Source organism: Physeter macrocephalus, chromosome 11 (assembly GCF_002837175.3).
Source record: "Physeter macrocephalus isolate SW-GA chromosome 11, ASM283717v5, whole genome shotgun sequence".
Taxonomy (NCBI): domain Eukaryota; kingdom Metazoa; phylum Chordata; class Mammalia; order Artiodactyla; family Physeteridae; genus Physeter; species Physeter macrocephalus.
Window position 1 is genome coordinate 173,971,068 of NC_041224.1, and position 13,473 is coordinate 173,984,540.

A 13,473-nucleotide genomic window follows, 5' to 3' on the forward strand; every position below is an offset into this window, starting at 1 on the left:
CGCGTCCCCTGCATCGGCAGGCGGACTCTCAACCACTGCGCCACCAGGGAAGCCCCCCACCAAGTATGTTTTGAGTGTTGGCTCTCTTCTAGGCTCGAGGATACTGTGGGAAAGAGGGAAGGTCCCTGCCTTCCTGGCAGCTATAGTCAGGAGGCCTGTATAGGTAGCATTGACCTTGAACACTGGCCATTGACCTTGACACTCTGTCCTGGTATCCCCTCTTCCACAAGCCAACCAGAGTTTTTCTGAACTTGACAAGATCATCTCTGATGAGGAGACGAGTCCCCCACCCTTCTGATTGTTCATGTCTAACTGAGCAAGAGGAGACTTCTTCTCTCGTTCCGCCTCCTCGGGTCACACTCTTCTCTGCACGGTGGACCTCCGAGTGTTTGAAGTTAGGAATCATCACCCTCAAATCTGCTCTGAGCCGTCACCTCACCCAAGCCACTCATCCCCATCCTCAGGGGTCCAGCGACTACACCTGCCCACGGGGTTGAGAAGGCCCAGTTGCTCATCTCAGTAAGGGCATGACACCCGGGGGTCATTTCCAAAAATGGCTTAAAATTAGACCTGGCCGGCTGGAGGGCCTTTCGGAAAGACCTTCCCGGGGCTTCTGCCATCACCTGCTTCTGAAGTGACTTCAGCCATCATTCCTTCGTTCTTACCATGAATCAGTTTCTGATCAAATCTTCCCAACTTCCAAACGGCAGAACTGAGGCTGACCTTTTTTGGTTTTCTGTTCGCGGGATTTTGCCGTGTAAAGTTAATTTCACGTGTAACCCGGCACTCTGAAGTAGAATCTGTTTTACAAAGGAAAAAACATCAAAACCATCAAAGCTGAGGAGTCGGACTGAGCAACAGTGCTGGCTGAGCTCAACAGAGCTTGGTGGGAGGGGAGGGCCGCCTGTATGCAGAGGAGTATCTGATTAATTGATTTCGCAGAAGCACACAACTGGAAATGCCAGGTTCCCGATTCCCTCACTTTAGCTTAAGCAATTGGATAAGAGATGCATGTCTCTCGGTTTTGAATTACTGCACGAACAAGAGAAAAGAACATTAGGAATGATTGAGCGACCGGTGCCACGTTTTAGTTGTCATATATGATCTGGTTCCCTCCTTGCGAGGGTCCCTGCTGGTTCCACGGTATCGTCGTCATTACTTACAGGGAAAGAAATGGAAGCAGGTGGGTGAAATGATTCGCTTGGCTGTACTCTCTGTAATGAAGCAGGATTCACCCCCGCGTCTTTCTGACACTCGAACCCGCTCCATCCCTCTCACTCTGAGGCGGCAGAATCAGATGCCGCCACCAGCTGTGACCTCTGGCAGTGCTGAGCTGTCCGTCAATGAGGTGCAGGGCAGAGAGGGGCTCAGCGTGGAGAATGAGCTGTCTCATCGCCGGGAGCTCTGAGAGCGGGTGTATGAAGTGCAGCCGATGCGGGGGGCTGTCTGCTGATTTCAGGTTCATTAATTCCACACGGTCGTACTTGTCACTCTTTCTGTGTTACCAATGGGGTTGGGAGAGCATGAGACGAGTGGGCCATGGCTCTGCCTTCAGGAGTTCCCTGTGTGGTGGGAGACCTACCTCCAGTTAACCGAGCCTGTGGTTGTCACCTTACGTGCCCAGAGACCTTGCAGACGTGATGAAGGTGTAGGATCTTGAGATGGAAGACGATCCAAGTGAGGCCAACATAATGAGCGCAGTCAGACTTCTGGCCTCCCGGACGGTAAGAGAACAAATGTGTGTCCTTTTAAGCCACTGAGTTTGTGGCAGTTTATTATAGCAGCCATAGGAAACGAACACAGGGCATTACCTACGCACAGGGAAGCAGAGAACAGGAGGGGGGTGCAGGGGGAGGGGGCTGTGGAACCAGCAGGGGAGGGAGAAGGGCAGCTTCCTGTCTGGCCTGATCCCCACTCTCTGGCAGATAGTCTCCCTGAGCTCACCTGAGTGATGCTTTCGCCGTGGGTGGGTCAGATGAAGATTCTGCCGATTTCCCCTAGAGAAGGGTGGTGCCGTCTCAGGGCAGCAGGAGGAAAGGGTACCCGCCAGGTAGGGGTGGGGTCAGTGGGGGGCTGCTGGAGAGGCAGAATCAGCCAACAATGTTGTTGGTACAAGTTGAGGGTGGGTGTCATTCATCCGTCACTCAGCAGGGATTTATCAGGCTGTGTGCCGGACCTGGGCAAGGCTCTAGGAGTTCCACGATGAGAATAAACTCATCTGCTCCCCCCTCAGAGCTTCCAGGCCACTGGGGGACGCAGATGGGAACTGCTTCTTGGGGTAGGTGCCCCTAAGGAAAGGATGTGGTCTTGGGGGTACTTGGGAGGGAAGGCTGTAGTGGACAGGACCATTGGCTGAGATTCGAAGGATGAGTCGGTTTAATGGGAAAGCTCGGGCCCCTCCCTGCAGGCCAGAGCATCGCTGCCTCTGCTGCCCCCTTAGGACGGATGTACCTGATTCATCTGTAACCCATCTCATCTGCATCACCCGCTGGGGGACAAAAGGAGGTCACAGTTCTCCTATTTAAACTTTCAATTGTATTTTCAATAGAATATATGTTAATTGTCATTCTCATTGGTGTTTGTCATCATATCTCTTTAATATATACTAAATATGTTAATATACTGTTTACGCTAATAAACGTATAAGAAGGACGCACGTAGAAATGCAGCCCTGGGTGAAGTCTCACAAAGCGAGCTCACCCCTGTAACCAGCAGCCCCATCGAGGAGCTGCACGTGGCCTATCCTCAGCGCCCCCTGTTGGCCTCTTCCTGTTACTACAGCCCCAGATTGACAACTGCCAGGTCCCCACCGAACAAAAGGACCAAGCGGTGTTACTGATGAAACGCCAAGCTCCTCGCAGCACGAGGCTGTCAAAGGCTGCTCTTCTCAGCCCAAGCAGGTGCTCCGAAGCACCCATTGACACAGTCATGGGCATCCTTTAAAAAGAGGCCATTGAGATTCAGAGCAGGCCACACATGGAGATGCCTGCAAGTAGCCTCTCTGTGTGAATTCTCTGATGGCTGTTCTCCCTTCAGATATTCTTTCTTTTCTACTCCCTCCCTCCCTCCCTCCCTCCCTCCCCTCCTTCTCGCTCCTTCTCCTTCCTTGCTCTCATCCCCACCTGGAGCGTGGCCCTCACCTGTCTGGCTCACCACTGTCTGCAGAGTCTAGGACTGAGGGCCCTAATTAATCATCCCTGATACAAGTCAGACGGCGGCTGAGTGAGGCGGACCCCGCTCTGCTCACCACCCACCCGGGGCAGTGCACATGGCCCGGCCGGAGCGTGGCCCCTGGGGGTACTGACCGGTACATCTCCGGGGCCCAGTACTGAGTCTGACCTGGGAGTCGGAGAGGCTGTGGGCGGAACGGGAAGCACCCTAGCTCCACAGTCGGACGCACCCGACTCTCAGCCCTGACCCCAGCACAGACGAGTACAGTGGCCTTGACCTTTGCTTACCCATCTGAAATGGGGGTACCGTGGTATATGCTCCAGCAGGATAGTTGAATGATTAAATGAGACTTTTAAAATCTCTAGCACATTCCATGACCATAGCTGGGCCTCCATGCTGGTAGTAGTAGTAGTAGCAGCTCAATAAATGTGTACTGAAGGAAGGCTTAACTCTTTAGTGCTCATTTGTTCATGTACCATTAAAAAACACGTTTATTATGGGCCTAATACTTGCCAGAGCCAACCCTGGGGCTTAAGTCGCGTCAGCCTCTAGACGGCTCCGGAAGGGCCTGGACGGCCTGGACATTGGTCTTCTGGACTGTATCCAGGGCCAGGCCCTCCCTTTGAGCAGCCCAACTCACCCCTACCCGAGCACCTGAGTCTCAGGAATAAGGGGCTTTACAAACGCAAAGAGGAAGCCCCGATCCCTGGAGTGCAAACCAGCCGCTTCTTGTGCAGCAAAGCAAGGCCTTGGGAATTAGTCAGTCTTCTGGGGAGTTTGTCCTTGTGCATTAGAAGCTCTGAAGCATCACACCCGCTGACTGGGAAGTTCTGTATCTGGGTCTGCCTAATAAATAAAAATGCACATGCAGGGCTTCCCTGGTGGCGCAGTGGTTAAGAATCCGCCTGCCAATGCAGGAGACACGGGTTCGAGCCCTGGTCCAGGAAGATCCCACACGCCATGGAGCAAGTAAGCCCGTGCGCCACAACTACTGAGCCTGCGCTCTAGAGCCCGTGAGCCACAACTGCTGAGCCCATGTGCCACAACTACTGAAGCCCGTGCGCCTAGAGCCTGTGCTTTGCAACAAGAGAAGCCACTGCAATGAGAAGCCCGCACACCGCAAAGAAGAGTAGCCCCCGCTCGCCAGAACCAGAGAAAGCCCGCGTGCAGCAACGAAGACCCAGCACGGCCAAAAATAAAATAAATAAAATAATAAAAAATATAAAATTAAATAAAATAAAGTTAAGCAGCTGATATTAAAAAAAAATGCACGTGCAAGCATGTATGCATACCCAAATGTATGTACAAGTATGTTTACCAGTACATTATTTATAATAGGAAAGCATCAAAATTCCTAAATCTCCAATTCTAGAGGAACGGTTAAATTATGGCTTGTATTTATAATAGAATATTATACAACTGTAAAACAGTATCTTGATAGGCTTTTAAATACAGGAATATAAAACCACATGTTTAAAAGTTCTCTCTCTCTCTCTCTCTCTCTCTCTCTCTCTCTCTCTCTCCCTCTCTCTCTCTTTCTCACACACACACACACACACACACACAGAAAAAGATTAGAAAGGAAGATGTGAACAGTGATTATCCCAAAGTCGTGAGATTATGATTCTCTTTTTTTTTTCCTCCTCTTTTGTATTTTCTTAATGTTCTATGCTGAGCCGATATTACTTTTACAATTAGAAGAATAAAGACATTTGACGACGTGTGCTCTCATGGAGGGCCTGGCATTTAGAGAGGGAGGGTCTGTAAGTCCCAGTGAGTTGCCAACTAGCCTTGAGAGAGTCTGCTGAGCTGCTCGGGGCCTTAACCTCTTCATCTGCAAAGTGGGTATGAGTGTCTGCCTCAAAAGGTGGCTGTGAATGCTAATTTTTCTAGATGAAAATATGCACTGTCATTTATTTAAAAGACCCAAAGCACACAGGGAGATCACCTCTGTGCTTTGTGACTATGAGAGGGGTGGGATAGGGAGGGTGGGAGGGAGGGAGACGCAAGAGGGAAGAGATACGGGAACATATGGATATGTATAACTGATTCACTTTGTTGTAAAGGAGAAACTAACACACCATTGTAAAGCAGTTATACTCCAATAAAGATGTTAAAAAAAAAAATAAAAATAAAAAAAAATAAAAGACCCAAAGCAAAGCCCAGTTCGGTGCTGTATCTTCGAGGGGGCTGCTCGACCAGGCAGCTGCCCCTCTGCGGGCAGCCTCCCGGCTCCGAGGGCTCTGGTTAATTCTCTCTCTCCTTCTTCTCAGCTGCCCATGATGGGAGGCGCCTTCATGGACTCGCCCAACGAGGACTTCAGCACCGAGTACTCCCTCTTTAACTCCTCCACCAACGTGCACGCGGCCTCCAACGGCCAAGGTCAGCCAGAGGAGCTGCCAAGGTCCTCCAACGACGCCGTCTTGCTCTGGATCGCCATCATAGCGACGCTGGGTAACATTGTCGTGGTGGGGGTGGTGTATGCCTTCACCTTCTGAGCCGCGGGAGCTCCGGGACCGCCCCCCCCACTCCGCGCTGGGCTCACAGCGGGGCACTGTCGCTGTTGGCCTTTGGCTGCACCCGCGTTCTAGAACCAGGAGTTCTGACCAGGTGCGCCGTCTCTCCAAGGGGAGCCACCATGCGTCTGGGACTTCCCCAAGCGGCCCTGATTTCAGATACTCCAGGCTGTGGTCCAGCTGATCCAGAAAATATGGGAGCCTGGCCTTCCCGCCCCCGGAGGCACGCCGGGCCAGAGCCTTCGAGGAGTGGACCAGGGAATTCTTGAGACTGCATTCCACGAACATGAGACCAGAGGGAACAGCCAGTCAGTTTAAATTACGGACATGGTTGGATGATCCCTTGCTGGCACTAAATAATCACTTCTGTGTCTTGCTTTTCTGCCAGCTTACCTGAGGGCCAGGGCAGCCCTCAGAACTTGAGCGTTCCCACCGCAATCTGGTTTCCCAGTCAGCCCCTCGGAATACCGGTGGTGGTCACTTGAAGGGTCACAGAACGTTCCTCATTTGACTTGGAAATGGCATCTTTGTTACCAGACACCTGGCCCCTTCTGAAACCCAAGGATGGCGGATTCCTGGTGACATGGATCTCAGGGGTGGCAGTGATGGTGGTTTTTATCTGCTGGATGGGCTTTCTCTTCTTTGTGAAAAGAGGAGAAGCTGCCTTTAAAAATGAGATCTGCCAGGCAGTTAACTCTTTAGATCACCCACTGAAGACGCTCTTTCCTCTCTGAGAAATCACGGAATTTTAGGGATGAGGTGTGTGTACCTCATCGACTGGCGGGTGGGAGGGAGAGGGACATGATTTGCCTGGGGTCCCAGGGCAGGTAAAGGCAGGGGTCAGAGCAGGAGGGACATTTCCTGACCATCAGTTCTGGGCTGCCTCTGCCCCAACAAAGCACTGTCTTGAGTAGATTCCTGCCTTCTCAGCTGCCCTGGGGAGAATATCCAGAGGGTCTCGAAGCTGTGTGCAGGGTGGGCAGGGAGTTAAGACACCCATGCTGTAAACTTGGTTTGGCTACCATGCACTCTTGCAGGTGTAAATGTGTTCTGCCTGAGTCAGTTTCCTTACAAGCTTAGAAGGCAGCGGCTGGGGGGCCGGCAAACCTGGGAGCCCCTCATCAGGACCAGAGCGCTGTTGGCCTTTGGCTGCACCCACGTGCTGGGGGGATCAGCATAGGAAAGGGTTCACTTTTCTTCATGGCGCAGCGCCCCCCTTCCTGAAACAGCTCTCCCTGTGCCCCCAAGAGTGGGACGAGCTCAGACACGGGCTTGCCCTGCCTACAAGCCAGGAGTGGCTCTCTTCTTGCTTCCTCCCTGCATCCTACAGAAGAAAATAGACGGCATAAATTCCTCCTCTGTGGTTGAGAAACTTCAAAGACTGGTAAAGAAGCCCTCATGCATATTTGGGGACAATTGCAAAAAGGCTGAATTTGTCACTGTGGTCTCAGGAGAAGTGAGTGTTTTTGATAAGCAAAGGGACATCTTAATTGTCCAGAGGCAGCCACTCGTCTGTGGGAGGCTGGCACCGAGCTGCCGTGATAACAGGATTAGCAGCCCACGCTCCAGACAGCGCCGGCCGCCAGCTCTTATTGGCCGCATCTGTCACTGCCGCCTGGCGTCCATCCACACGTGCTTCAGTTCAAGCGGAGGTCGTGAGCACACACAGCCGGCGTGACCTTTGCGGAACGGGAGAAGGGCTGTGGTACCTTTTGCCTGGACTCCTTCTGGAATCGCTGACTGGGCCCTGCTGTCTGGAGGCAGGACCAGCCCGGAGGCGGGGCTGGGTGGTGGCCACGGTGAGCACACCATTCCAGCTGCTTCTCCAGCAAACTCCTCTCCGTCCAGGCCTGGCATCTGCCCCGTGAGCAAGGTCTTTCTTAGACACGCGGCTTTATGAGGGAACCCAAGGGGGGAACTCCAGAGCCAGGGTGGGGAGACAAGGTGTCTTCATGGGGGCCATCCAGCCCAAATACCCTGATTCTTTGCCTTCTGACCCCCCATCCCCAGGGAGCCTGCAGCCCTGTAGGAGGCAGGTGGCAGCTCCGCGTTCTCAGATGGCCTGTGGAGATGGCTGTGGGAGAGAAGGTTCTGTGTTTCATAACAGAGGGAGGAGTGGGGAAGAGAGAAAAGGTTGGCTCTTAGGTCTAAGGAGACCTCCAGCCTCCCAGGGCAGCCCTGGTGGGCCCTGTGTTCGCCGGGTATTTCTGGGCACAGAGGTCTCCCCTTTGAAGGTTTTGTTTTCCCTGACATGAAAACTGACATGTTGTCAGTTAAATTCAACTTTCAAGTCTTTCTTTTCAGTGTCAGGGCCATAGGTGGTCAAGAGCTTTAAAGAGCTTCTTGTCTAAACGGAGCATCATAGAGATCACAGTGACTTGCCCAGGGTCACCCCATTTCCATCTCCTGTTAATTTTTTTTCCCCCTTCACTCAGATGACAGCAGGAATCAGTGCGCATGTTAGATTTCTAGCCAGAGTGCACTGCCCTTTCCCTCCTGCTGCACTTGGGGCTCTGTCTTTGATGTTAAGTAAAGGCCAAGAGATCTGACATCATCGCCTGGGTCTTGTGTCCAAGCCTTGTGCCAGATTCATAGGCACAGATTTAATCCTTACGGTTCCCTTAGAGCATCATTTCTCCAACACACAGATAAGGGACCAGAAGCTCCGAGGAGTGGAATAACTTGCCCGAGGCCGCACAGCAGGAAAGTGAGGATCCGGCTGAACTTGAACCATCTGGCTTAAAGCCAGGCTCTTTCTGGGACACCATGCCGCCTTCAGTGGCTGGGTGGCCCCTCCAGGGCACATTTAAACCAGGCCCTGAGTCTCCAGAGGCCGTTTCCCGAGCTCCCACATCATGACGTGGCCTGAGCCGGCTCTGGCTTCTGCAGGTTGAAGTCTCTGACCATCCTTGGGGTGGGGCATGCTCATTGCCCCCTCTCTGCCCAGGCTTTGGGGTTGGTGGTCCCTGTTGCCTGCCCCCCCGCCTTTAAGTTGAACTCAAGTCTCTGCATGGCCAGAGAAGTTCCCAGAGACCAGCTTTCTCGGGACCCATGAAGAAGGCCCTGGCCCAGACGCGGAGCCCCACAGAGGGACCCACATGAGGGGCGAGGCTCACGCAGACAGAATCGATGAGCAGAGTCCTGGGATGGTCTGTGTTGCAGGCTGGGCCCCAGCCCAGACTCAGGTCTCCCGCTGAGGCCCAGGGTCCTCCCGAGCAGCTGCTCCTTTCTCGGAGCCCAGCCTGGGGCTCCCGTTCTGGCTCCTCCCAGGTGGGGCTGGCCCCTGAGCCCACCCTGGCTTGATGGGTCCGTGCTGAGGAAGGAGGGCTTGCCTCTTTAGGAGCCGCTCCTCAGAGAAGGGGTCCTACCATTGCTGGAACGCCCCTCCGCGTGCATTTCCCCTCCGCAAGCCGTGGGTGCCGCACACCTGTGTGTGTTTGCGCTTCACCGCACAGAGCAGCACGTGCTTTATGAGGCCATGAGTTGCAGGCCTTGGAGCTTCGGAGGAGAGGCCAGGCCAGGGGACACTTTAGCCGGGCATGTCCCGAGGGGATTCCGCCTCCTATAGGCCTTGGGAGAGTCAACTGCTCTGCCGGCCCCTGCTCTGTCTTTGCTGCCCTTTCCATGCGATCAAGGGGCAAATGAGACTCCCTTGACCCCCCTGTACCCCCCAGAGAAAGATGCTCATATTTCCTTTCAGGGGTCCCCCGGAATCCGAGGGAGAAAAGCAGGGAGGACAGGCTCGTACCACTGGCCTCGAGAGACAACAGGCCATTTTCCAGCTTGTGCTGAACGGAAGGACTCGCTGCCCGCCAGCCCACGAGCATCTGTCGGGATCCCTCCCTGGAGACTGGAGACACTTGGCTGCCATCTACACTGCTGGCCGATTCCTTCCAGACAAATGGGCCTCTCCTTCTGCAGGAACTTGACCTTCCCTCATTATTAGTAGTGATATTATTAACAATGATTATTGCTGTCATTACACACCTTCCTTGTGCTGTGTGCTGTGTGTATCTCATTTACTTCTCAAATCACCCCTCGGGGACAGGAGTGAGGGTACAGAGAGGTGCACAGGAATTACTGTCACATTTTTCTGTTGAGAAAGCTGAGGCCAGGCTGTGTGCCCGACAGTCCATAGCCGAGGAGCTGTGATTCAGACCCAGGTCTGCTGGCTCTGCAGGCTGGGCGGTTACCTTGCGTCTCCGTCTCCCTGCATCTGCACCCTCCACGATGAGCCCTCTGGGATGGACCAGCCCAGGATGGGCCTCTGAGGCTAGGCTGGTCTGGTCCTGGAGAAGGGATTTTGAGTGTACGTCCTAGAAAGGGGCGGGCAGCGCTGCCCGGGTATTTATCAGTTGCAGAACCTCACAGCAGCGAGAGGCTTTAGAGAGCATCTAATCAGGACCTTAGCCTTCGGGAGGTCAGCTGGGGCCACATCATAAATTAGTGGAGAGCTGACAGATCCCCGGATGGATGCCTGGCCCAGGGTGCTGTGCATTCACTGGGTAACACGGGGGGGCCCTGGATTGCCAGCCCCAGCCTTGGGACAGGCATCGTGTTCTCTGCCGGTTATCATCTGGCCCCCTTCACCCCTTTGACTGTCCCCAGAGCAAGTCCTGGGTGGGCTGGGCTGCCGTGATGGAGATGCCCAGGGAGCTGTGTTTCTGGCCCAAGGGAGCAGTTGGAACCTGAATGTCCCGTGTTTGCCTGGCCCACCTCTCCTGCCCCACCCGCTCCACAGGGCCCTGACCTCAGTCATGTGGTGAGAGGGTCGTGATAGGGATGGAGGGGAGGCCGGGTGGCTGAACACGGAGAGCCCACGGGGGTGGAGTCTGTAATCTCCAAGCGGAGAAAGAAGCCACTCCAAGAAACCCAGGTAATCAGAATTCAGTGGTGGCCAGGTGTCCCCAGCAAGTCACTTCTGAGATCGGACCTTGAGCATTTTCTTTCCTTCTTTTTTTTTTGGATGGGAGGCTGGGGGTGGACAGGGGACAAAACAGTGCAAACCACGGTGATGAAAGGTAGGAAAGCTCCCCCCCATCAGCGTGAGAAAACGGCAGCTATCAGGAGTGCAGTGGAAGTGTCAAAAGTACCTAAAAAGGACTATGTAAATTTTGGAAAAGTCTGCATGGCTTGTTCTGAGTCTTGGTAAAAAGTCATACTTCTTTTTGGTCAAGATAGAGAATAAAAGCAGAGAAAGCCCTTGGAGGGGTTGGCTGGGCTGCACAGTTCCCGGGATGTGCTGGGCACCGGCCTTTTGACCACCGTGCACACTTGTACCTGCCCAGACCTCTCCAACCAGCTGTTCGATGAGGTCCATCGTGTCTGCTCCCGGGTCCTTGTGCAAGCTGACTTCCTGCATTCCCAGGAGGAGGTTTGAGACCCGTGCTGCCTTGGGAATAAATCCTGACAGATGTACGAGTCACCTTTGCACGAATTTGTGTGCCACAGCTACTGGGGGAAGCCAGAGCCTTCCCTCCCCACCGAGCCCTCTCCACGTTGTTGAGCAGCCACCCGTGGCCCCAGCATCGGTCTCATCGGCTGTCTTTCCCCCAGTGTCTTAATGAACCAGAGAATCACTACATTTATAGTTCAAAGCATTGGCCCAGCAATCCAGATGGTTCTGACCTAGGCTCTGTAAGCTGGCAGGAAGGGAGCTTCCAAACTTTTACACTTTCCTCAAGGAAACTGAGTCTCCAAGAGTTTTGGGAGAGTTGCGAGGTCCTGTTTGGGTGAACGGAAGAGTGGGGTCTTGAGCCCAGGGCATCTGTCAATGAAGTTTCTGAACCACGAGGACTGTGGTTCTCAACTGGGGGCGATTTTGTCCCCCAGGGCACCTTTGGCAATGTCTGAAGACAGTTTTGGTTTTCATGAACTGGAGGGATGTGTTCTGCTGGCATCTAGTAGATAGAAGCCAGGGCTGCTGCCAAAGAGCCCCCAGGACAAAGAATCTTCCATCCCCCAAATGCCAACAGCGCCGAGGCTGGGAGACCCAGGTTTAGGCTGTGCTATCTCTGACTCCAAAACGATGGGGATCTTCCAGATCTCCACCTTTCCCCATTTGTGAGTCATTTAATACATCGAAGGTCTCCTGAGCTACAGAAGTGAACACGGTAGCTGCCTCGAGTTCAAATAATTCCAGCCAAGGGCAGTGATCTGGAATCTAGCAAGTCGTTTGGAAACCCAAGTCCTCTCCCTTTCCATTGTCTTGGGCTTTCATGGGGAGTCACCCCGGATGGAGGACCGTACAAAGTGGATGTGACGGTGGGGATGAACTTGTCCCCCGTCCTCCCACCCAGTAGCTGTGGGTCTCTGGGACCTTGAGGGACCTGGCTCCTCACCAATATAGCTGAGAGATGCTTCTCGGGGAAAATCTTAGATAGGGTGGAGGTAGGGGAGCTGGTTCACAGCCCTTGGGCGAATCCGCATCTTCTCTTGTTCTGATCTTTTCCCACCCTATTTCTCCCAGTTGAAAGCATACTAACACTCTTTCTACTATTTAAACTTTATCCTATTTAAAGTTTTAAACCTTATTCTTGTAACTAGCCACAGTCCAGATGCCAATTCTTCATGCTGAGAGAATCGGAAATGTTTCTGTGTCTTAACTAACGTTTGCATGTTCAACTTGTAAGTGTAAGCAGCTTACTTAATAAAAAGGTATTTTAACTATTCTTGTAGTCCTTTGCTACTGAAGACCCCAGGTTTCGCGATGAGGTCACTAACTTCTACCACGGTGAAAAGGCTATTTCTTTTCTTTTTTTTTAAACATCTTTATTGGAGTATAATTGCTTTACAATGGTGTGTTAGTTTCTGCTTTACAACAAAGTGAATCAGTTATACGTATACATATGTCCCCATATCTCTTCCCTCTTGCGTCTCCCTCCCTCCCACCCTCCCTATCCCACCCCCCTAGGTGGTCACAAAGCACCGAGTTGACCTCCCTGTGCCACGCGGCTCCTTCCCACTAGCTATCTATTTTACGTTTGGTAGTGTATATATGTCCATGCCACTCTCTCACCTCGTCCCAGCTTACCCTTCCCCCTCCATGTGTTAGCATACGGTATTTTTTTTTCTCCTTCTGACTTACTTCACTCTGTATGACAGACTCCAGGTCCATCCACCTCACTGCAAATAACTCAATTTTATTTCTTTTTATGGCTGAGTAATATTCCATTGTATGTATGTGCCACATATTCTTTATCCATTCATCTGTTGATGGACACTTAGGTTGCTTCCATGTCCTGGCTATTGTAAATAGAGCTGCAATGAACATATTGGTACATGACTCTTTTTGAATTATGGTTTTCTCAGGGTATATGCCCAGTAGTGGGATTGCGGGGTCGTATGGTAGTTCTATTTGTAGTTTTTTAAGGAACCTCCATGCTGTTCTCCATAGTGGCTGTATCAGTTTACACTCCCACCAACAGTGCAAGAGGGTTCCCTTTTCTCCACACCCTCTCCAGCATTTATTGTCTCTAGATTTTTTGATGATGGCCATTCTGACCGGTGTGAGATGATACCTCATTGTAGTTTTGATTTGCATTTCTCTAATGATTCATGATGTTGAGCCTCCTTTCATGTGTCTGTTGGCCATCTGTATATCTTCTTTGGAGAAATGTCTGTTTAGGTCTTCTGCCTATTTTTGGTTTGGGTTGTTTGTTCTTTTGTTATTGAGCTGCATGAGGCTATTTCTTAATGTAGGTTTCAATGTGCTCTTTTTTTTTTTTTTTTTTTTTTTTTTTTTTTTTTTGCGGTACGCGGGCCTCTCACTGTTGTGGCCTCTCCC

General features: G+C 52.3%; 1 protein-coding gene across 1 annotated transcript in view; it reads left to right on the forward strand.

The window, feature by feature from the left end:
- C11H14orf132 (chromosome 11 C14orf132 homolog) overlaps positions 1-9,657 on the forward strand; it is a 49,139-nt gene extending 39,482 nt beyond the window's left edge. Inside the window, exon 2 of the mRNA XM_024131087.2 lies at positions 5,445-9,657. Within this exon, the coding sequence (XP_023986855.1) occupies positions 5,445-5,669 (225 nt within the window). The 3' untranslated portion in view covers positions 5,670-9,657. The remainder of the gene's footprint in view (positions 1-5,444) is intronic.
- The last annotated feature ends 3,816 nt before the right edge of the window (positions 9,658-13,473 follow it).